The sequence below is a fragment of the Camarhynchus parvulus genome, chromosome 3 (assembly GCF_901933205.1).
Source record: "Camarhynchus parvulus chromosome 3, STF_HiC, whole genome shotgun sequence".
NCBI lineage: Eukaryota > Metazoa > Chordata > Aves > Passeriformes > Thraupidae > Camarhynchus > Camarhynchus parvulus.
In genome coordinates this window covers 97,843,215-97,869,146 of record NC_044573.1, presented here as the reverse complement: position 1 = coordinate 97,869,146, position 25,932 = coordinate 97,843,215, and the positions used below count along the sequence as shown (strand labels likewise).

The window sequence follows — 25,932 nt, the reverse complement described above, 5'->3', positions numbered from 1 at the left end:
TCTGGGCAGAAGAGAAGTGACCCATTTCAAAACAAAAACATTCTGAAAAGGGCCCAGGCCAGCAGCTGGAAAGCAAAAAGGCAGGAAATAAATCCAATCCTCATGAATTATTCAGGACACAAATTCAAATGAAACAGTATTCCATAATGGCAGCTGACAGGCCAAGCAGTAGAATGGCAGAGATACAGTAAAAACCAACAGAGAAAAAACAGTTTCATTACTCCAAAGTACACACTCAGTTTCATCAGACTGGTAGGCAAATTGTGTGTTTTCATGAAACTGCCTTGTTTTCATTTGTGCTCTAGTCAAACAAGACTTAAAGATCAAAGACCTGTTTAATATTTTTTGTGTGTTCACATCAATCAAGAGGCAGAGAAGTCCCTCAAAAATTTGTTCAAGATCTCCTCAATCTAAGAAACACACAGTGGCCCAGAACATCAAAAGAAATTTAAATTGTTCTGTTCAGCATTTGCCTTGAAGTACAATTTTTTTAATAATTTGGCAGCTACTTCATAAATTCTATCATTTCTAAACAGAAATGTGTTTCTAAATGCTGAGTTCCTTAGATAATGATCAAGTTGCTATGGCTTAAAAAGTTACTGTGCTCCTACTGAACCACCATTCAACTGAACCATCATCCTCTGTTCTTTTAACTCATGTCTCTTTCAGACTCCATTTCCTCTTTCAGCATGATGCACCTTAGCTTGCAAAGGTTCTTTGACAATATCTTTTCACATATGCTGAAGGTGAACAAGAAAGTCAGTTGTTAGTGTTTCCACAGCATGATGATGAACATTTGCACTCAGGAACACACCATGAAGATGTGTGAGGGTACACAACTGAGTAAGAGATGGAGTTGTTAGGAAAAATAATGACCTCTTATGTGCCTTCTGTCCAAACTGTCTATAGAAAAGTTCAGATTTAGTCTTGTAGCAGTACTGATCTGATTGGTTGCAAAGGAATTCTGGCTTCAACAAAATATATATCCTGTGTGGACAATGTCATTATATTTTATATCACTTTTCATGCAAGCAAATAAATTGTAGCATCTCTCTGGCTGGCATGAAGATGCCACATTTTCTAGTTGAAATTATCAGGACAAAAGATTGGTGATTATTTCATCACAGAGAAAATTATAGTAATTTTTCATCAAGAATGAATGATAAAATGGATAAAGAAATGCCTCTTACCTAGTGCAGGTCCCCCCATTGTGACATGGATGATAATCACACATTGGAACATTGCAGTTCTCAACATTCCTTCCTTCAAGAGCCTCATCTATGATGAACAACTCTTTGTTGTTGACTTGAAAATCCCTAATGCATCCTTTATAGCCATATATCTGCCCAGCACATCGATGAACCTCCTCATGAACAGGAACCTTTCCAAGGAAGATTGATCCAAAGTTGATCTGCAGAAACAAAAAGAGACTTGTCAGAAAAAATGTGATTTGTGATGTTATTGTAAACAATGAAGGAACAATAGATACTGATAAAGGAAATAATCATTACTCGAAGATGGGCAAAAACTCTGATGCTTTCTGAAATGATTATTTTAAAAAATGTTCTCTTTTTTTTTTTTTTTCCTTTTTGAATAATCCTTACAAAGAGGGTGGTTTAATTTGTTTTCATATTTTCAAATATATAAGACAACATACATTCCATGAAACACAAATTGGAATTCTCAGCCTTAATGACAGGGAACATGGTAAGTTTTTTACATAGATACCCTCATCCTATATGATGAGTTGAACATTCATGGCTGAAGTTTGGTGCAGGAACACAGGAGAAGCTGTAGACTTGAAGATATTTCCTTTAAGACCTGGGACCTATGGGATCTCAAGATAAGGGAATACAGAAAAAATATTTTAGTTTTTTTAATGAGTGACAGAAAACAGACTGCTATACTGAAGCCCAAGGGGGATAAAAAAGGAAATTTTCAAATTTCCAAAAGCCTAGAACACCCTTATAAAGGTGCAAAGAAACAATCACAACTTTTTCACACAGAGTCTGACCAAATCATATTAGTGCTCACTATGGTAATTCCTCTGTTGCCTGACCTAGGATTCAAGCCCTTAATCATCACATATAAATGAACTATGGCTCATTTAACGCTCTGAATTCCACTCCTCAAGCTAATTCCTGACTTTCTGGAATTCTTACATGGGACTACATCATTCCTGAGTTCATTTGCTAAGTGCCTGCCAATTCTTAGGAATTGAAAAAAAAACTATACTTGCATCACACAATGATGCATTTATTTGTACAATACCATTAGTCCAGAAAGAGGGTGACACCTAGCCCGCTCAAGTCAAGAAAGAATACACCAGTGGAATCAGAAATTATCACAGCATATGTAAAACATGTGAGGGGGTAACTTATAGTGAAGAGGCCGTTCACTATCATATTCAGACACCTGTAAAAAAATAGAAACAGGAGGAAAACATCCTATTGATTTATCTGGAATTCACACATCCATATGATTTTTGCTTTGTTGTTTTCAGTATTACTTTTGTCAGTCCTGGAGCTATGTTGCTAACAATTTCAAGTGAGATTTTGTGATACAATGAATGTGAATACTGCCAGATATTCTTCTACTCAGTGTCTTTCATTCTGAAGTGAAAAAGAAAAACACCTACTTCTTTTAGAGCATGGATAAAATTAAATCAGATTTTTCATACCAAAGGAATTCAAAGACATTGGCTCTGCACTTGTTGAATTAATTTCAGATCACTTGACTTTATCCCCTTTCAAACAAAGCTATGAAACACCACAGTGATAGACAAGATTTGTAAGTAGTGTTTGCAAACATTTTCTCTCTGCTTGTGAATCTCTTTCAAGAATTAAGCAAAGCATTGGACTGCATGACAAAGTGTCTGTGATTAAGAGCAGTGTTTTTAACACTCCACTGGCAAAGCAATCTCCTTTATTATTTGGCTTATTTTACAAAAGCACTAACCTTGGGGGCAGATCCAGTGTATCACAGAACTTCAGTAGGCTTTGCTCAGTTTCTAGCATCACTGGATTTTATCATAATGTATTTGATGTTCAAGCTCATGCTACTACACCATAATACACATTCTTTCTGTAAAGGTCCTGTTCTGAATTTAACTGACTTAACCAGAATATATTTTAAGGAGGCACAAAGAAAGAATTCCTGAAAGTCTTATTAACAACATAAAAGATTTAATATATATATCAATAACTTATGTAATACTCATGTTTAACTTTTCAAATACTAATTTGAAAATATCCTTCTTCACTTTTAGCCTGAGTAGTGAAAAGGATTATCTTGGGCAATAATGGGAAGATATTCATCAGACCTCTTAGAGATAAGAAATGTCTTTTTATTCTTTCTTTGATTGTGTACTTTGTAAATAGAGGTTCTGGGAGATTAGGAGCAGATCTGTAAAGTGTAACAGTTAGTCATGAGGATTTGACATTCATACTACATACCATGCAAGGGAAGAAATTCTGTTACAAACCAGCAGTGCATGCTGTGAGATGCACATCAAGATTAGCATCTCAGCAGATAACTGACCTGTCTTCTAGTGAACAAACTTATAAAGCAAGCTGTCAATCACAGTTCAAAATCTTGTCTAAAAATGTTTAAAAATGTTTCATGCAGAAATAATCTCGTGATGAGAGAATGCATTAAAAAAGCAATAAAATGAAGACAAAGAATAACGGAAAACTTCAAGATTTGGGAAAGCTGGCCTCTTATCCATTCAGAATGAGTCTTCTGATACCAGTTTCAAAATGGAGAAAGATATTTTCACAACACTATTCAGAAACCAAGTCCTAGCAAAAATACTGAAACCAAATTAAATCACTGATGATTCATAACTGTCCTCCACTAGACAGTGTAGCTTGCAACTAAAAAGTAACTAGAATTACTGCTTAGTAATATCTGAATTGTTTCTAATAACCCCTTGGCCTTAGGTAAATGACACTACTAATATACTTTTTTTAAACTCTCATAGCATCCATGTTTTTTAATGGACTTTGTGCAGCAGGAATAGAGGCTTTAGAGTCAAATAAAGAAGAAATTAATGGATATGTTGTGGTTGCTGGATGCAAAAACACCTATTAGAAAGATAGTAAGTTCATATAATGATATCTGAAGAGGAATTATATTTCCTCCTTTAGAAGAAGTTAGAATATACCTATTCTCCTTTGAAAATAACTGTAGTGCATATGCTGAAGAAATGTTCAAAGCAAATAGCTGTTTTTTGATGTTTTGCAGACTCACCTGAGATGCTCGATGTGAGAAGGAAAGTCTGTGCTGTACAGGGGGGTTTCCATCTGCAGCCACTTCAATCATGCAGTAACCTTCAGGACTGCCCACAGGCAACACATAGCTGTAAGGAAACAGAAGATCCCATTGCTGCTTATACTGTTGGTCACGGAGTATTCAAACCTCACATGGCAGAGGTAAGGTGAAAGAGATATTCATACTTCCGTAAAGCATGAAAATCTTTGGACACTACTAATTTCAGTTTCATAGCTATTGAATTACCCAGGAGACAAAATATGCAAGTTTCAGCAACTAACATCCCTCTTCTGTTTCCTTTCTTGCTATTCTTGACTAGTGTTTGAAATATATACAGAGAAAAGAAGAAAAAAATCTTTAAATATTTGAGTATTGATAAATTTTAAGTGCTAACTGTGGTTGACATACAATGTCCCTAGTATAGAGGATTGTCAGACAAGTGACATCAACATTGAATGATGCTGAACAGCCTGGGTTGAAATTTCTTTTTCCTGACCTACAGAGGGAATATAAATGGAATAAGAAATGAAAGGCTGCATACCTCTGAGCAGAAAAATTACACTGCGAGGCAGTTATCACTACTTGGAAACTGTGTTAGTGCAAACTCTGGTACTGAGCCTCAGAGATAAAGAAGAATGTAAGATTAAGGGAATTTGTGTAGTAAATACTACTGGAAGTTCAATAAAACACGGAGAATTTCAGCCAAATCACCATAATTAGGTTTCTGGGGTACAGCTTCTAACAACAACGTTACATTTTTATGTAATATTTCACAAATGCTACACAACAAACTTTAAAAAAGTTTCTGAAAAAAAATTAACATATTATATGGACTACCAAATTTTCTGTTTCTTTTATCTGAATGAATGGTAAAGGACAGTAATAGGAATCTCAGAAATTGTTTTTTGTTGGGATAGATGAATTTTTATCTTATGCAATACACATATGAAAGAGTTAAAATATTTTAAAGCCCATTATGATCTGTACATTTGAAGCATTACTAATCATAGAAATTACTTCAGCATTGATAAGGACAAATTTACTCCTGGAGAAAACACATCAAGATGTACCATAGTCTCAAATGGTACCTTTTTATATATCACCACCTGGTGATTTATTCCAGGTTATGCCTTGAGTTTTGTGCCTCTGCTTCTGTTTCTAAAATCTTACTATTTCATCCTTCTCTCTATAGATTCATTATGAAATCCCAGTTTTCACCTCTGAAGTTGCTGGGAACATTGTATTTACATAAATGGATAGAATATTGTATAGTATAGGACCCAATGAATATTTAGAAATTCACTGCAGTGATTTCTGAGTGAGTAGCACAAAACCAGTGCATTTACTCACTCACCTTATAGCCAGAACATCCACATCAGCAGCTGATGCTTACATATTAATAAATCCCACCTTTCCAATGGTTATATCACTGCTGGTTCACAGCTAAATCAATCAATACTAATTCATTGACTTTTCACTGTACTCCAATGCGTGGGATTGAAATGTGCTAAATTATTTCTACCTTGTAAGTATGCAAAATATTTCTTATTTTTGAATCTTTCTTTAAAAATATGAGATATTTGAATGGCATTTTCTATTATCACCCTCTGAAATGTGATCTAGACCCCTGGACTATTTAAATGAGTTTGAAAAACATTCATTTTTATTTATAATTTTTGGCGAAAAAGAGTCCTGTTGTTAAGGTATTTTTCAATTGCATTCCTTCTTGAAAAGTCTAAAGTTAGCATAATATTTTGATTTTAAATATAGGGAAGTAGAAGCAGTACCTGCTGTTTTGAAGACCATCTGATTTGCACAATTTCATTATAAATAATGAATTCAGTAAACAGATGTTTCTCCTTAATAAACAGTGGATATATTGACAGATAGTTGGTGATTTTCTTTTAGGTACTTGAAATAAGGACAATTTTTGAGAAAATGCTTCCACTGTTCTGTTTTCCAACCAATTCTTGAAATATAAAATATTCTTTGAATTTAATTTATTATTCCTACTCATATTTCTGTTGCTGGGAATTGTCTCAGTAAGTCAGAGTGTATAAAGATAACTTTCTCAGATAATAGAAAATCAGGTCATTTAAGATTCTCTCTTGGGGGAAACAAACTCATAGCGTTTCCTGGATGCTTTCTACTCTGAGTGGATACTGTAGTAGAGACCTAACACACTCATATCAAAGCCCACCCTCTGCCCCTGCCTTGTCCCTTCTTTTCATAAAGATTTCTGAAGTCTGCATGTTTCTTTTTCTAAATAACCTCTTATACCCTATGTTACAATGGTCCAGCCCAAAAAGAACAAAAGTTTAAGTGAAATGGCACAATTAATTAATAGGAATGCTCATCTAATGAAAAATAAAAGAACATTGAGGTCTGTGTCAGTGTGACCATCTTCAAGCAATTAGCCATCCATTCAGCATAATAAACTTCCATTGCAAATGCCTGGTGTACACACATTCTCACTGTTTTCCACACATAATTTGTATTATTTTGGTCCTTTAGTGTAGGAAAAAAGGGGAAGATTAAACATAGGTGCAACTAAAATAAGCCTTAGAGACTGTTTAATACTGACAAGTTCTTCACTTTAGGAATCTTTATTTAGAAAAGCCCAAGTATCATAAATTCATTTAGATAATAACACAGTCATCCCTACTCAGGCATACCTGGTAATCCATTCTATCTTTAAATAAATATATGAGGAAAAAAGAAGAAAATCCAAATAAAACCTCTCAGTATCCATAAACAACAGCTTATTATACAGTGATTTTGATCATTAGATCATAAGTTCATAAAGGACATAGAGGTGTTTTGCTTTTTTCTAATATGCAGCAATGAAATTTCAAAGAGGAGAACAGATTTGTTTGATGTCTGCCAACAGATTTGTGACTGAGTCATGAGAATAAAAGCAGAGGCTACAAGCAGAAACCTACTGCCCTGTATTCTGGAGTGCATGTTAAGAATGCACTCCATGAATACTATCACTGTTTTCTTCAGCATTTGCTTCTTTCTCTGTAAAGATTTCCAATGAATTAATACTTGGAATTTTTCTCTGTCTTGTCACAGGAAGGAAAACCTGTCATTTGAAATGTGAACAAAATGGATATTTTTCATGCTTATGTTACCACAGAATTAGGACTCTCTGAATTTGCTAGATTACTTAAATATGCCTAGAATAGCTTTTAGAAAGAGACAGAGCATGGAAAATTACAGTCCAAAAGACAGATTTCTTAGAATATTATAAAAATATGAAAAAATGGCAATTAGACCACAAATGCTGTCTCAGTCTTTATTATAGCATTTAAACCCAGAAAGTGCTGCAACATAGACACATGCAAAATATAATAATATTACGTTTTTAAAACAATGGTGGAAAAAAGAAGGGACTTGAAATTTCTGTCACAGAAATTACTTGAACTCAAATACCATCAATGTTGCTCTATAACCTGGTTATAGTTTTCTTATAATCTATGTTTAAATCTGTCTTAATCTTGCAATTGAATAAATGCAGTTGTATTATTTCATGCACCTCACAGAAGATTGAAATCCATTAGAAAAGAGAAAATGAAACTGATGATTTATTCTCTTGACATTTTTCTTTATTTTTCTAATTAACCTCATATTATGAGATACTGACCTCACATTAAGAACACCTGAGATGAAAGTGGCTAATCACTGACATCTTTACATTTTGAAGTATTTTTAGTTCAGTGGTGCTTTTTCACTCGTTTAGATGCTGAAGGCATTCCAGTCCATCTGCCTTGCATCTCAGTGGCCTATTCTGGCTGCACTTAAAGCCAGCATATTTTTCCCTCCAGAGACAGTGACAGGAGAGAATGCAACACAATTCCTATTGCAGTATAATTTTGTCAGGCAGTTGAATTGTAATTCATTCATATAACACTCATAATGATATAAAAAGGATTCACAGGGAAGTAAAGAATTGGGTGTGTGAGAAGCAGTTATAGGAAATGTGTATATGTGGAGGACATATGGGTAAGGTTATGCACAGTAATCTTAACAGGTCTGGAGCCATGTGAAGCCCAGCCTGTTCCTGGAGATGCTAAGATATAGGCCTCATGAATTCAAATATTTATTTCCACAAATTTGAAATGAGAAGATGTTCAGCCTTCCTATTTGCTCTAGGCTTAGAAAATAATGATTTTTTTTCATAGTTGCTGTGGATTTTATATAAAGTTAAGAACAAGAATCACAAAGGATTTACTATTTTTTTTGCAAAAGACTCATGAATCTCAACAAGTGCAAAACAGTGGTTATAGACTGTGTCATTAATAGTTGCATGTTGATTAATTATGTGCATGAACACTGGATTTCTAACAAAGTGCAATGTGTACCTCACACACTCATGACACAAATGTGGATATTAGGTATTGGATTACTTAAGTCTGAAACTGGTAGTCAAATAAATCCTCTTAAGATACCCAAGATTGGGGCACCTCTAAATCTGGTATGATCTTGCTCAAGTGAATGTTTTAGCTTAAATTATCATAGATTTCTCCAATTGGAAATAAAATCCTACCTTTCTCCTTTTCTAGCTAGTCACCAGGTGGCACTAAAGGAGCACAGTAGAAAGCATGAATGCAAAATCCCCACTAATGTCTCTTCTAATAATCGGAAAGACTGACTTAAGCTCTAATTGATAGCATGATGGCTTCAGCTTCCAGTTATATCAAGGGAAACATAGTAAAGTATCTTGAACTGATTACATATTTGACAATACGGATGAGAATAGGTCCAGAGACTGGAACTTCTGGAAGACTTTTAACTGTTTTTATGCATTATAACTATGCAATGTAATCATGTAAAAATGGTGCATTCATGGTTATGTAAACATACTTAAGAAAGTTAAGTTTATATCAATTATATTTTCTATATAATGCTGAAGGTGCAGCCATATTTCTAACAGATTAAGGAGAAGTATAGCAAAATTAAAGTGTCATGTCAGCAGGTATAAATAACTCCAAGCATTATAAAGAGAACTTTTGTTTTTATCCAAGCTAAATAATCATGGTAAAACTGTTTCTGAACAAAGACCTCACACTGCTATCAGTGCAGGGTTTCTGGTCTGCTGAAAAATTATTAGAAACAAGCAACATCACTGTCCATTTTATAATGCCACAGTCGGAGGACTACAATTAGAACTAGTTATTTTTCTCCCTACAATCTGAAAAATGCTAGCCCAGCTTAACAGTTCAACATAGGAAAAAAATCCCCACAAAAATCCCCTTACTAAAAAAGTATTGATATTAAAGACATAAAATAAAAGGGTCCTGCAAAACACTGAAATAGCAGCTTCATTTACATCCTTGATTTACCAGAGCAGTTGTCAAGGGAACAACTAACCAACTGTCAAGTATTACAGGTGATTTTTCAAGAATGGTGATTTTACTTTTGACTGAGCATATTCAATTCACAAGCATGAAAATATGTACTCTGCCTTGCAGTTTTAATAATCTCTTCATACTTTTCCAATATTCTTGCACTTACTACCTTTTATCCCCTTAAAATATATATTTCTTAAAAGCCAATTGCTTTAAAAACCATACCTTCACTTCCCAAAAATTATCTTTGGCATACTTCTTCCATGGAAATGTTATCATGTCTCTTTATCATCTTCTATTTCAGTAAGGTCAAATTTTGGTATTTCTTACCAACTTCAATTGCAGCTCTCAGAAGTGACAATTATAAAAATGAATGCCGCATTTTATGTCTGACATTTTATTTGAAATCAATGAAACATATTTCATAACCCCCAGCAATTCAACATCAATTTTCAGGTTTTCTAGTTGCTGCAAAGTGACCAAATAGTAAAAGTGTTCAGAGAGGGAAAGAGAAAAAGAGACCAAGGAGAAGAGTAGATGAAAACAAGGTAGATTGAAAACCCCAAATTACTTTGACTCCTGAAGTGTCTTGCAGGAGTCCCTTGATGGCCATTTCTTTAGGAATAATAAAACAAACCACACACAAAAAGAGGTGTGCGATCTTTGGGAATACATTAGGGAATTATAAACTCCAGCTGACCCTGAAATTTTTTGAAATTTGCTGCTGCAGCCGTACGTACATAAATCTCTGGGCCCTGGTGGGACTCATCCCAGAGTACTGAAAGATATGGCCAGTGTCATCACAGGATGTCTCATTAGTTGTCAATGATCTTGGGAGTCTGGAGAAGCCCCAGTTGACTGGAAGCTGGCAAATATTGTTCCAGTTTTCAAGCAGGGAAAGAAGGAAGGCCCTGTAAATTGCAGACCTGTCACTCACTTCAGTGATAGAATTAGGGAGGAGCTTATTCTGGGAATGATTGTTAAGCATCTGAAAGACAACACCCTCACTGGCCACAGATAGCATGAGTTCATGAGGAAAAGGTGTTGCTTAACCAACTTAATCTCCTTTTAGCACTAGGTCAGCCACCAAGAAAAGAGAGTAGATGTGGTGCATTTGGATTATAGGAAAGTTTTCAGTACTATTTCCCAGAGTATCCTTCTGGATAAAATGTACAGAGCACAGAGAAATCCATAACACATTGGCTGAGCAGTTGGCTCAGAGAGGTATTAAATGGGTTTGCATCAGGCTGGCAGCCAGTTGCCAGTGGGCTCCTCAGGGCTCAGTTTTAGGGCCAGTGTTCTTCAACATTTTTTATAAAAGATTTGGACACAGAAATAAATACACATTAAAGTGAATTTGCTGATGACACCAAACTAGAAGGAGTTGTGGACTCCTTCAGGGGCAAGAGGCTTTACAGAGAGATTGGGCTAGACCAGAGAGCTGGGCAAGCATCCACCATATGAAATTTAACAAGACCAAGTGCCAGAGTCTTCACCTGGAATTGTGGTTATATATACAAACTGGGGGATGAGAGGCTGGAGAACCACTCTGTATGAGAGAAATCTGAGGGTTTGAGTTCATTGCAAGTCAAATATGAGCCACCTGTGTGCTCTGGCAGCCAAAGGGGACAACTTGGGTGCATTAGGCACAGCATCATGAGCCAGCTGAGGGAAGTGATTGTCTCACTCTACACTGTAGTAGAGCAGATGCATCTCAAGTACTGCATGCAGTTTTGAGGGGTCTCAGTAAAAGAAGGCTGCAAAGTATTACAATGTGCTCGAAGGAGATTGACTAAGGTGGTGGAAGGCCTCGATGGCAAGACTTAAAAGGAGTGTCTGAGGTCACTTGGTTTGTTCATCTCGGAGAAAAGAAAGCTGAAGAGTGATCTCATTTTCAAGGGAAGCAGTGTAATGGGAGATCCTGCTCTCTCTCTGGTGACCAGCAATAGGCCATGAGAAAATGGAATGAGCTGAGCTGCATCAAGGGAAGTTCAGATAGAACATTAGGAAAAGTTACTTCACTGAGAGGGTGGTCAGTCACTGGAACAGGTTCCCCAGGGGTGTGGTCATGGCACCAAAGTGTCAGAGTTCAAGGAGCATCTGGATGATGCTCTTAAGTGTGTGGTTTAATTTTAAGTAGTTTTGTAAGGAGCAGGGATCTGGAATGAATAATCCTTAGGGGGCCCTTGCAATCTGAGGAAGTTGAACAATATCTTTGTATCATAGAATCATAGATTCATAGATTGAATTAGGTTGAAAATGACCTTACAGATCATCTAAATCCAATCTCACTGCCACGGCCCTTCCAGTAGACCAGGTTGCTCAAAACACCATTCAACCTGGCCTTGAACACTTCTACAGATGGGGCATCCATGACTTGTCTGGGCATCCTCTTCCAGTGCCTCACCACAGTCATAGTGAAGAATTTTTACCTTGTATCTAATCTACACCAGCCTTCTTTCAGATTGAAGCCATTCTCCCTTGTCCTGTCACTCACTACATGTGCTTATAAAAAAGAACCTCTTTTCTCTTTTTGCTGTGGGGGTACTAGTAGAATTGAAGAAAATAAGGAAAACAAATACCCTTGACCTTCCCAAAGACTACTTACTTTGCACAGAAGATGCAATTTCTTTGCTTAATGTTGTTATACAGTTTTTTTCATACATTATACAGAATCTAAAAAAAACCCCAAACCCAATGTTTTTGTGTAAGCATACTAGTAGCTGAAAATGGTAATACCTATATTAGGTGAAACAGATACTGTTTATGTTATGTTCTACTTAGCTCGGTTTATGCTTCATTTACTCCAGCTCTGCTAGTCCAACAGTCAAGTTTATGATCCTTTAGTAGACTGGCTAATGGGACTCTTTCTAATGCATATATTGCCAAGCATACTACAGGCAGCATACACCCAAGGATCATTTATTTCAATGGAATGCATTTCTTCAACATATATATTTTATGAATCATGACTTTAAAGATATGTGTTCCCAGAAAGGATCTTTAAAGAAAAGTATAAATTCTGCTTTTAATCATATCTTTGAAATTCCATTGACTTCATGGGGACTTCACTGGTGTAAGCACAATACATCACTGTGCTGTGACAACCAACTGATAGACTGTGACACCTCCATTTCACACATGCAAGAATGGGAATAACATAAAGATACTGGAATAATTAGCACTAACACTTAGGCAGAGTTTTGAAGTTACAACAAAATTGAACTTTTATTATAATCATTACCATAGTCATTATTGCTGTTCGTGATCATGACAGTATTGGAAGAACAGATTGTTACAAAATTGATCCTGGCAGAATGCACAAAGTCCTACAAAAACCTTGTGCTCTAATTTGAGTTTCAGGAAAACAAGTTTGTATATAGAAGGATACAGAATGTATACTGTACTTGTATTTATGTCTGTTAGATCATAAGGCTTCATAATGCATATTGTGGGCTTTTTTTGTCTATTAGATGGATTCATTGAGATTTCATTGCTGATAAATACCACGTGTTTCTAAACCCAGTAATCCACCTTCAAGACTGAATACAGTTGCTTTCTCCTGCTTCTGACTGCATTGCCTCAAGTTCATGTACCAACTGGGTATTTGCTGCACCTGAACAAGGCTGTTTAATTTTTGTTATGGTTACCTTTACCTTCTCTTTGAGTCTACATGATATCAAAGAGAAAGACTTCTATTCTTCTATTCTTTGGCGCTACAGAGATGAACACTTCTTAGGGAAGGTGCTTGTGGTCTTTTGCACAGCTAATTCTTACCCTGTACTCTCCCTTCTCTAATTCACTGATTTTTAATATAGATGTAATTGCATTCAAGCAATGTTATTAAAAATTATGTAATGTCAGAAAAGAAAGCTGGCCTTCCTCTTTCAGTAAAAAGCCTCCAGCTAAAGCTTATGCAACAGCTAGTACAAAATATGTAAGACATGAAAATTCGCCTATAATCTTCACTGAAAGAATATGCTGGTGTGAAAATAGAAAACCTCTTTTTATGAAGAGTCATTAGATAATAAGTTTTGGACAGTTCTTCCCTTAAATGGAGATGAAATCTTTTCAGCAAACAAAATGGCTATGCTGACCTATTACCTCAAAAGTAATACGCCTTTGTCTCTGAGAAATGGGAAAAATTGTCTAGGGGTAATAGGTGATACTAAGGAATTAATTTCAATAAAGCCAAAATAGTTTCCAAGTGCAATGATGCAATATGACACTGAGGAAGACTGGAAGAAGTTGGAAGACTTCTGCTAAATAATAAATAAAACTTGATTGCATGGAACATATGAATGCTAATTACAAGAGTACCCTAAAAAAGTACCCTAAAAAGACCAACTCAGAGGTCTTCTAGTCTCAAGTGAAATGTGACCACTATCAAACCACTCTAACCACTATCAAGCATTTCCTTCTCTTTAAGCACAAGATCACTTGTAGGTAGAGTGATTTTGAACACACTGAAAAGGATCATGTGTTTGGATTGTGTTTCTGCTTGAGAAAACATTAATATCAGTAGAAGCAGAGTATAACTTCATATAAGAAATACTCAAGTATTACCTCTTGGTGAGCCACTAAACACTGTTGTAAGCCTGGGGAAACTATGAAAAGAGCTCTTGATAAAACTTCAAATTTCAAAACCTGTCTACATTCTTAAAACTATTTTTATGCCATTTATCTACCTGTCAGGTAACTGAATCTCATGGATATGAATAGGTGCAAATAAAGAGAAATAACAGAACACTTTATGTGCATTTAGAAGCAATGTTCTCATGTGAAGTGATATGAGATACAAAGTTTGAAGAAAAGACACATATATACACATATTTCTGACAACAACCAATGTTTAAGAATTTTTCTTATGCATACACGATTTATGTATGCATAAGTTGTGCTTTTTAGAATTATTAAACCAGAACTAAAGAGAAGAATAAAGGAAAATAACATATCCAAACACCATATTTTGAGGGGGGTAAGTTCCCCTCAAGACATCAAGAAAAAAATGGTAAAATCATACAAATGCTGAGAGTTCAATTATCCTAACACCTCACCAAGAAAATACCACAAAAAAGCATAAAAAGTGTTTGAAGAGAGACATAGTGGGCAGTCTTCAAATTACATCTCCCCTTCCCCGAGGAGGGCTATCACTCCCAGAGCAGAGAGACTCTTCTGGAGCTAGCAACATCTGTGCACTGGAGCACAGGAATTAATTATTATGTTTAACCATCTTCAGATACAGTCTTCCGTCTATTGTCTTACATAAGTCTGATCCTATGAATGAAAATTAGGAAGCCACTTGACATGTGAATAAAGCTCTATCAATGCAGTGCTGTACAGATAATTGCAATACTACAATGATCTCCTATTGAGGATCTTTTCTTACCTATTACAGACAGAAGAAATACAATGATCAGTAACATATATTACTTCTACCAGGCAGCACTAACTAATTTTCTTTTGCATACTCTGATGGTCCAAAAAGAACTGTTACCTCCCCTCTGCATGGGAGAACGAAGTGAAAAATAGGTTAAGCAATGTGGTTAATGAGAAAGTGACTCTTCAATTTGAACACCAAGAGAAGGAGCAATTTGTACACTAGTACAGGAAATCCTGGGTAGACTGGAGAATGAAGACCTTCTATTACCAACTAGTGCAAATCCTGAGGTAGTGGCTGATATTAATACTCAGGACCAAGAGACATCCTGCTGTATGTCAGTTTTACACATATAAGTATCAATAGAAAAAAAAAGTATTTTGCTTTCAGACTCTTTAAGACTCATGTCTTCTAATCCTTTGTAACTTTAAGCCTTTGGACATTGGAGCTACTGTCACATTTCTCTAATTATGACTTAGGCAAACTTTATGTACCAGCTTCTCATAGTGATATTCATACAGCCTGTTCTTGGTCCCTTCTGGTGACATTCTCAGAAGCATCCCAGTAGGAAAAAAGAAATAGGCAGACACTTAATCTCTCTTATAATTCAGCCACAACTGCTGAAACAACTATATCCTCTGCTCAACTCTCCCATAATCGTTTATGAATGCCTAATTCAGCTGAACCACATTAAGATCAACTGTAAATATGGCAAGAGAAAGTGAGGCAGAGCATACATAGGTGAAGGTAACTTCTTAAAACAGGACATTTACTTCTCCACTGTATTGCTTAAGAATAGAAGGTACAAACATGTTATTGCCAAATAAAAGTTTTCTATTTATGACAAGAATTATCACTAACGTATTATTTGTGTTAAGCATTACTTATGCTGTCACAAGCAAAGGGCCATGGAAACTGCAGAGAAGAGTAATGAACCATTTGTAACCCAGATAAAACTGGAAAGGAATAATTGATCTTTCATATTAAGCCATAACACCACTTAAGAGACTTATCTCTTCACCTCCAATCTTTACCAACTTTGTGTCTCCCCCTTTGACACCATCATAAGATAGAAAGTAAGGCCTTGCCATCATAATCCCTTCAGGTCCTCTTCAGTACAGGTAAGAATAACTGATTTTGGAGAAATGAGAGGCATCATTGCCAAAAGTGCTGGTCATGTTACAAATCTACTTTCACAAAGCATGAACAACTCACCTGAAGTCAATAACACAAGGCAGAAACATTAAATAACACCCCCCCTTGCCAGACTTAAGATTTATTGATTTGTGAAGCCTAATGGCCACAAAATATAACCAGTTCATTACATAAAAAAAACCCAAAACATTGGTTTTTGACAGATGCTTATTGCTTTGAACACACAAAGGAACAGAACAGAGCAGACTTCTGATTTCAGAATACATTCATAAATACAGAATCACACAGAACTTGAAGCTTACTCTTGTAATCTAAACTGATTAAAGTTCTGTACTCATCTTTGTCTGGACCAGACTCATTAAGTGTTTTGTTGCAGTCTGCTTTTGATAACACATATGCTGTGTTTTCCCCCATCAGAACAAAAGTATGAGCTTTAGAACTGCTCTGTCAAAGAAATTAAGATTCTTATAATAATTTCATGTGGATTTTGTACTTGAACCTATCTAAATCAAGGCATCCAACATGAACAGCCAAGAACATTTTGCTAAGCTATAAACAACTATTTTTAAAGAAAAAAGAGACTGCTTTATGATGGTATGTTTATACACATTTTAACTGCAATCTTAAACATACATGAATGTACAGGATGCTTATTGCCTATTTGAATATCAGAAGGCATAATATAGTTCATAATGTCATTTAGATGTGCTTCAGCAGAACCTACCTAAATAGGCAGATGTATATTTCCTAGTGTATTAGAAATGTCTCTCCTACTTTTTTTGTTCACTTTGTTTAGTGATATATTTGAGCTGAAATGTATTATTTGGAAAATGAATACTGCACAAGATTCATAAATATAATCTGCAAAAAAGCAAGGTAAATATAATACATTTAGTTTGTAGATGTAAATGTGTATTCACAGACCATCTTTTAGGAATTTTTTTTTGGTTTTTTTAAGCAAGATAGATTACTTTCATCAGATTGTAGAAGCAAAAAGTATGAGGCATTCATGGAAAAAAAGCAATCTTCTATGATGTGAAATGGGCCACATTTCTTCATGGATAGTCAAAATTTTACATAGGCCTTTCAACAAGATTAAATTTTATGAATGTAAGTCATTAAGAAAATTGTGGAAGTGTAAACAAGCACCACAATGCCTGTTGCTGTGGATGTAAAATCAGGTTTTGCTTACAGATGAGGTTCTTAATTTCTTGATTTTGATGTCCAATTTTCCACTTATATATTACAAATGCAGCTACACACATATTGCATTTGGAAATATTAGAAATTATTTCACTACAAAACTACCCTGTGATTAACTATTTCATTTCAGAGAGATGCCTGGTTGTATAAAAACCTAAAATTAACAAATCACAGGTAAGTAAAAGTATTGTCTGATTTATTTTTTCACCATTTTCTTCCTCTCCTTTTCTATCTAATTTGGTTATACACTGCATGGAATCACTGAATGGGCGGGGTTAGAAGGGGCCACTGGAGGTCATCTGTTCCAACCTCCCTGCTGCAGCAGGGTTCCCTAGAGCATGTTTCTTGTGTTTGCACCTGGATAGCTTTTGAGTATCTCCAAAGAAGGACAAAATGCCCACAGTCTCCCTGGGCACTCTGTTCCAGTGCTCAGCTATCCAATCCTTGCAGCAAAGAAGCTCTTCTCCATGTCAGATGGAACTTCCCGTGTTCCAGGTCCTGGCCGTTGCCTCTTGCTGCCTTCTGTATGTTTGTATTTATGATAAAACCTGAACGCTTCATAACTATCCCTTAACAAAGGTTATTTTATGGGGTTTGTTTGTGTGTTTGTTTTTTACTGCAATAGGTAAGAGTATCGGGCTCTAGAAAAATGGATGGCAGCAGGATCATATCATAGGTGTCTTTTGGTTCAGTGGATTCAATATTCAACAGTAGTTGAGTTCCATCAAATAGATTGTAAAACAAGAAATATTGCTTTAGAATGAAATAAAGAGAGTTGTCTTTCATTTCAAATCACTCTTTAAACCTTCAAGCACCAAAATACCAAGAACAAACCAAGCTTATTAAAAAATGATCAAACTAAATACATCAACACATCCCAGCCTATAGATCAGATACTTGCAAGGTTTGGAGAACAAACTTGTCCTTCAAATTTAAATAGAAAAGAAAAAGGGGAATAATTTAAGAAAATTGTGTATAGCAAAACCATTTCTAATGTGTTCAGAAGAGCATTCATGGGCTATACTTCAGACATGCCTCCTAGGCAAACCCTAGAAGGTCATGCTGGAAGATTCTTTTTCTCTGAAGGACCCAGTGAGAAACTTCATTATTTCTCTGGCTCACACTAAGCACTAAGGGATGTCATGGGTAACTGACTGCCAGATAGACAATGCAATACTCACCAACATATTTTCTGCCCACTTAGCTGATCTTGATATGAGGGTGTTAGGAGAGCTTTGAAAGGAACGTTCTATCTGAACGGCAGTGTATTTTAGGAAAGAGCTTTACCTATCCAACATAAATTATTTTTAGAAATTATTTTAGTCTTCATCTATGTACCTCAGAACCCTGTGATCAATAATGAATTTTATAATAAAAGGATCTCTGTAACTCTTGTATCACAGGGAAAGACCTAAAGGAGATGAACAGACTTGCCCAAGATGTTGTCTGGAGAATGCCAAATATGTAAGATAATGAGTGCAGGTTCTGTGATTGTCATTCTTTTATTGATCTCATGTGAAGTTGCTAGAAATTAGGATGAATTAATCTAAACAGAAATTGATTTTAAAGAACATACCCATCACACTTATTAAATTGCAGCAGCCAAATAGTTGCCTGTTTTCAGTCAATATTAAGTGATTTGCTTAATGATGAACCTGGAAAACTTCACCAGCTATGCATCTGCTGTTCATTTGTGTGCCAGAGGAAGACAGCTGGCAGGAAGATAGGGTGAGCAGGATTAGGTCACCTAATTCTACACTGTTTTCATTAAACAACTATTGCACTGTTTTTCCAAATTAAAAAACAAAACCAAAACCAAAAACCAAAAAAAACCACCCAAAACCAAACCAAACCAAAACAAAAAACCCCACAAAAATAAAAACAAAACTCAAAACCCCAAAACCAAAACAAAAACAAGCAAACAAACAAACAAGAAACCAAACAAAGCAAGCAAGTAAACAAACAAAACCCCCAACCAAAATAGGCTGGTGTTTGGTCAGGAAGGAAGAAAAAACCCCATACACCTGTGCATGACATATGAAAGGCAGGATACCTGCTGATGGTTCAACTATAATATGTGCTGCACATAATTAGGTAAGCAGAATAAATTGTGTGGGGAATCAGTTATGGAAAATCTACTTCGCAAGAACTTATTTTTTTATTTTCCCTGTCTTCCTTTTATCATCCTTTCTTGTTCAGGAAGGGTTGAGGGAGCAAAGGAAGTCCTGTGTTCATCCTCTATTGTCACTGCTGAATATTGATGCAAAAGTTTGGGCATTTTGGGAAGAAACAGACCTTATTTGGCTTGAATCAGATACAAACTACACTGACATAAGAAGAGAACATTATTATTTCTAGAGGGAAAACTGAAAAGGAAAGAGGAAAAAGCTTATTAAGCAAAGTATTGAATTCTCATCTTTGATCAAGTGAACATTTTGGAATCTTCTACCAATGCTAATGATTTAAGGCACTGCCTTTTTATAGGACACATTCTTTGGAGCCCATAGAAAACCATCCTCAGCTATCTGGGATTAAAATGAGCAGGGATAGTCTCAGCTACTGACATGTAAAATATTTCAATAATTCAATATGCAGTTTGGAAGAATAAAATATTTGAATTTTTGTCCGCTTTTTGTTTAAAGGTATGCAATGATAGTTTAAAATTATAGAATATGTACATAAAGTTTTCCCACTTATTAGGCAATGTAATTTATTTCATCATTTGAAGATGCAGGAGTACTATGCTGTGAAAGTTGCAGGTCACAAAACATGGTTTCATGTTTAGCTCAAGAACTTGTGTAAGGTGAGATGAGATATATATTAGCATCTTGCAGCTCATCTTGAATTTAAACTGAACAATTCTTCGCGACTTCATTTCCCACCCAATGTAGCTGTAAATGTTTTGGCCCTTTGGTTGTCTCAGTACTCAACCTTTGGTGTACTTAACTGTCTTCCAGCTCATAACTGAGAAAAATGGCAGCAGATTTTTAGTAGTTTAAAAGAAAAAGTACAAAAGGAAAAACCACAAAATATCATAGCAAGACTTCTAAATGAGAGCAAAAATGCATGTTCAGCATTCACTACTATAATACTCCATGACCAAGGAGATAAAAGCTACCAAAAAATCTCACAACCTTGTTGCCAACCTGTCAGAAAACATAATCAGCTATAATAAAAATTGTATGGACAAATTGTGTAATTACTTTAAATTACAAAGCAATGATATAAACTAATTATGACAGTGTTGGATACATTAAATAATGTTTCTCTTTCTCTTTGCATTAACTCCTCAGAGTAAGAATGAGAGGAATTTCCAAGATCTCAGCCTCTCTTTGGATCCAACTGCCATAGCTGCTTGAGTGGTAAAATATTTCATATTTAATCTACTGTTAACAAGGGGCAGTTTTAGTCAATATGAAACCACCTTGTGTTGCTACCAAAAAGAATGGTGCCCAATTGAAGAACTTTTTCAGGGAGTGTAATTAGTGATCTGACCTGACTAAAAAAAAAAACCTACCAAATCCCTCAAAAGATAACTTTTTCATCAGATAAGCAGAACTTTTACAGCAGTTCACAACTAATCAAACCAAGTTAATCACTCTTCTATTTAATTGCCTGCTTAGGAAGACTAACATTATCTTCCTGAACAAAGAGGACTTTAATAAGAGATATTAATTCCAAAAGCTGTAAGATGCTGACCAGCGTAAAACTCATGAGAAAATAACACAGTACAGATGTATATTGTCTGAAAATACCTTATGTGAAATGTAATATATGCAATAATAGAGGGCCATTTACTATTCAATATGAATGAATGTTATTGTATTGGAAGGTGTGAATACCTTAATACTATAGGATTACTTTTTAGCATTCTGAGACTCTTTGCAATTTTTATTTGAGACAAAGGAAATGGCCATACTGACAGGGTTTCTTTATCATTAAACAGAGACTTTCACAATTATTAAATATGGTTTTTTTCTGGAAAAAATAGAAAAGCAAGAAAGAAAACCCCAAAAATGAAACCCAAAAACTTTCTGGTTAAATTTGAAGGTTAAAGTGTTTAAAAGGAAACAGATGAAATTATATGGGCTTTAGAAAGTATTCATAGTCCCCGGAGTGGACACTGAGTACTTAGCAAGACCAACAATATCACATCAACCCCAGTATCACCACACTGAGTTCTAAAATTGAAAAATAGGGATGTACATTTCGCATAGGCTGCTGCTGAAATTATTTTCTGCATCAAGCAATCAGCAAATTCCACTCACATGCTAACTTGACCCTTTTTTCCCTCATATATCCCCACCTTAAATTTCCAGTAAAACTGCTTGTGTGCCTGCTTCTCCACATAAGAACTGAAGAAATGTCATTTAAAAAGCAGTAAAAGTTCCAGATTCACTACCTCCATGAAATACATGAAGAAATCTTGAAAGATTGCAGGTTTAAGTATTTTATTGAAATAAATCCATTAAAAAAAAGCAATGTGTTCTTTTCTGTTAAAAGTGAAGGAAAAACTCAGTCTTAATAATCAATACCTCCCTCTTTGGCTGGTTGAGGATGTGTACTCTTCAGCCAAGGAAAAAATTGGTCAGAACATACCTTGGTTTATGTCAGGCACAGACTGGTGTTTAGTTTTGTGTTTTTCACAACATTTGCTGTTGAGCAAAACTTATACCTGCCCCAGAAGGCAGGCAAGCATAATCCTGTTATTTTCCAGATGGATGAACAAAAGAGGTTGTAGAAGATTGTTTCTGACAGTGTTGGGAACAAAACCCAGGGGCCAAACCACATGTCAGATTTACATAAAATGTATTCAAATCAAGAGAAAATGCATTTTCTGAAGGTGTTTTGAACGGCTGCTGAGTAATTTAGTAGCAACACAGCATGCTGCACTGTAGCTCTCACATTCACATCTTTCATTACTATTGGTCTGCTAGGTGCTGGCAGCTTTGACAAGGCAATGTGAACCGTAGGGGGGATGAAACAATTTCTGTGACAATGCATAGATCCCTAGCTCCCGGCGTTCTCACTAAAACCCCTCAGTGCAGTAGAAGTCACATCCACCATTGCTACAAACAGCAGAGCAGTGCTGCAAATTGCATGGAAGCTGCAGAAGAAAAGCCAGAGAGACACATATCCCAAGGCACAGGTGAGAGCTGGTGTGATATAAACACCATTTGCCCAAACAGGGAAATGTACAGCAAACATGTGATACTGCACTTGAGCAAAGCCTCCAGAAAAGGCAGTCCACAACTGGAAGAATAATTTTTTTTAATGTACTCCAAACCTCTAACAGTGACATGTCCATTTAATATAGTTCATTTTAAGTGTAAGCTCAAAAGCAGACTTGGCATTACATAATGTTTTGCTATTTTATATCAAAGCACAGATAATCTGTGAGACAGTTACTTTATCTGGAAATACTCTCTAATGCAGCAGATATTTTTCACACCGCTGGAAAGGCCATAGCACCAGCAGTGTGAGACAATAATTACTCTTCTATGTTCACTGTATGCTAACACTCACCATGTGACTGCAAGAATTCTCCAATATACTCATATTTACATTGTGTTGAACAACAGAATACAGCCTTATCCAACACAAGACAGCACTACTTATAATTCAAATTAACAGAAGACGTCATGTATCTGTTACAAAATTTTGCCTGCACGATTACACATGGAAGGAATGCAGGAAAATAATGTTCAGTATCACTTCCCTGTTCCTTCTGTGGGTGAGTTGACCTCAATCAGCTGCCAGCTGCTCACCCAGCTGCTCTCTCTCCCCGCCCTCTCAACATGACAGAGGGTGTGGGGAAGCACGATGACAAAATTCTTGGGCCAAGATAAAGACAGGGAGATCACTTACCAATTATCATCACAGGACTCACAGGGGGAAAATTTATTTAATTTATTGGCCATTAAATAGGTTTGGATGGTAAGAAACAAAGAGAAAAATTAACCCCCTGCTCCCTAACCCCCTTTTTTCCAGGCTCAACTTAGCTCCATTCCCAACTTCTGTATCTCCTCCACACAAACAGGGCAGAAGGATGATGGGAAGTACAGCTCAGTCTATAAGAGCTCCTTTCTGCTGCTCCTTGCCTCTCACACCTTCCCCCTCGTCCAGTGTGGGATCTCTGTGGGTCCCAGTTCTTTCAGGAAATACCCACCTCCTGCAGCCCCCACTGGCACTGCCTGGGCACCTACACTCTGTGCATCTCCTTTCTACAACCTCTGTAGCACTTTGCTAAAATATTAAATAATCAAGTAATGGTCAAAAAATGACAAAGCATCTTTGGATGAAGCTGATCACAGATGTAACAGCAGCATCACTAACTCCACAGAAAATAGATCAACAAAGGTAAAGAGCAAGGGACAGGAGGTAAGGGGTACAAAATGGTGAGCAAGCAGAGAAGAAAGTTTCCCAGACACTTTACAGTCCAAGAAAAAGCCAGGTTAATGTGTACTTCAAAGAACGAACTAAAGATAGTGGCAATCAAAGTGGTGGAGAGATAAATGAAAAAACTTCTCCCACTTGAATTATTGATACCAAAATATAAATTCCTTATGGAATTGGGACACTTCATTTAAAGGAAGAGAAATAATTTCCTTCCTATGATGTGTTCCGCAAATGAGCTTCTTGCAGACTCTCAGAAAGATGCAGTGGATGTTTCTATCCCTCTCTCAGAAAGATGAGGTTGACATCTCTCTCTTTTTTCCTCTCTCTCTTTCACAACTATTGAGGAGGACTATTTAATGAATGTGTGTGTGAATTTTACTGAATATTCTCTTTAATCAAGTGACTCAATTTCCAGCACCAAATTTTGTTACTGCTGGTATGCAGAACTAGGCCTAAACCAGCTATTCTTTAAACAAAGAGCTGTCTGATGTCCTGTTTTGTTCTTTCTTCTCTGCCTATGTGAAAACTATATATTAAAAATCTACCTGAAATTTATTTAGAAAGCAAGAATTTAGAAAAAATAAATTATAGCTATTACAATTAAATAATAACTATCTCTATTTCTTCTTTCCCTAAGCCCCCATGAAAAAGGTTATCCAATGAACTATATGAAACAGCAATCCCCAGGACACCTGATGTCTTGTGAAAATTTCTGGTCACAGAGATGGACTGAGTATAGTGAAAAATACAGATCATGTATCAGAAGTTCAATGTCACATTTTAAAAATTCTTTGCCCCAGAAAATTTAGTCTTTTAAATATGTTTTGGAGATAGGTAAATAGTATTCCCACTTTAGAGTTGTGTGAACTAAGCAACAAGCTAAGATTAAGCAAACTTTTGAAAGCATATTGAAAATTTGCTGCTGAGCTAGGAGCTGGTCACCTAGACCAAGAAGAACTGCTGTCTTCTCAGCAAACAGGAGAAAATTCAGCATAATCCCACAGCAGGCTGGACTGCACAACTTCACTGCCTGTTTCGTTGTTTGTGGAGCTCTGCCTTCTGACTCCTCTGTGCTTATTGGTGCTCAGGGGATGAATCAAAGGGAGCCAAACTGCCTTGTTGAGAGATAGATACATTTTCTTGCCCTTCCCTCTACCACTGCTTTTTTGGACATTCATACACAGGCTGGCTGACTACTGGTTTTTATTTTCTACTGATTTTCAATACCTACAGAGCAAATAGTACTTCCTATTGCTCTCAGCTAAGGCAAACCTGAGAGAATTGCCAATTGTTACAAGCACACTGAACCAATTTTATTTCTGTATTGATCTTCCACATACAGAACAACAGGTTGGAGGAAGAAAATTAAAAAACTGCTTGCTCTTCACAGTTTTATTTTGTTGTTCAGCTCTTCAGAACTCTCAAATACAACAGTGTAAACTACCATCTCGCTTAGGAAGAAGACAACACAGCACCTTCATAAGATATTTGACTCTAATGCTATTGTTCCATGTGCTGTGCCAAACCAACAGAAAGTAAACTGCTGTCTGAAAAGTCCTCTGTGTAAATCATTGGGTGACCAGACATAGATGATGAATTTTAGGGAATTTATATACATTAGAGATTAAAAAATGAAATATTGAAATGATAAAAATATTTAACAATGTATTCTATTACCTTGAATTTTATTATTCTGTTATTCCTTCTGTAATCCAGTGACTCCTTTTTTTTCCTTCATGTCAATGATATCTGCACTGTTTCATGCATAATGCCCAGTGGCCCTTCAGCAGTGCTGAAATCCCCTCATTCTAGCCTGTATGCGAAACAACTGTTATTCCTTCCAAGCAGATCAGAAGGGCCATGCATCCCACTTCCTCCCTGGAGCAGTGGGAGTAGCCAAATATTTTGAAATCTTTGCTTTTTCACCCAGCCTGACTCAGACACAAGAAGATGGAAAAGTGAATCATATGAGATCACTGTCAATGTAGAGAAACCACAGTGAGTAAGCAATCACATCAGCAGTACCTGGAATGCAATGCTTATTCAACACAGAAAAAACAAGACTGTGTACCAGTCTGCACCATTAAAGCAGTGTCTCATTTAATACAGAAAGGGAGGGTTCTAAAGAGCTTAGCAAATTTTGGAAGTTTAGGTTAAATGCAGTTTAGAATT

General features: G+C 36.1%; 1 protein-coding gene across 1 annotated transcript in view; it reads right to left on the bottom strand.

Moving 5' to 3' along the window:
* Window positions 1-25,932, bottom strand: part of EYS (eyes shut homolog) — a 703,292-nt gene that overhangs the window by 101,164 nt on the left and 576,196 nt on the right. Inside the window, exons 38-39 of the mRNA XM_030944777.1 lie at window positions 4,252-4,360; window positions 1,191-1,411 (exon numbers count right to left, since the gene is read on the bottom strand). Coding sequence (XP_030800637.1) covers window positions 1,191-1,411; window positions 4,252-4,360 — 330 coding nt within the window. The remainder of the gene's footprint in view (window positions 1-1,190; window positions 1,412-4,251; window positions 4,361-25,932) is intronic.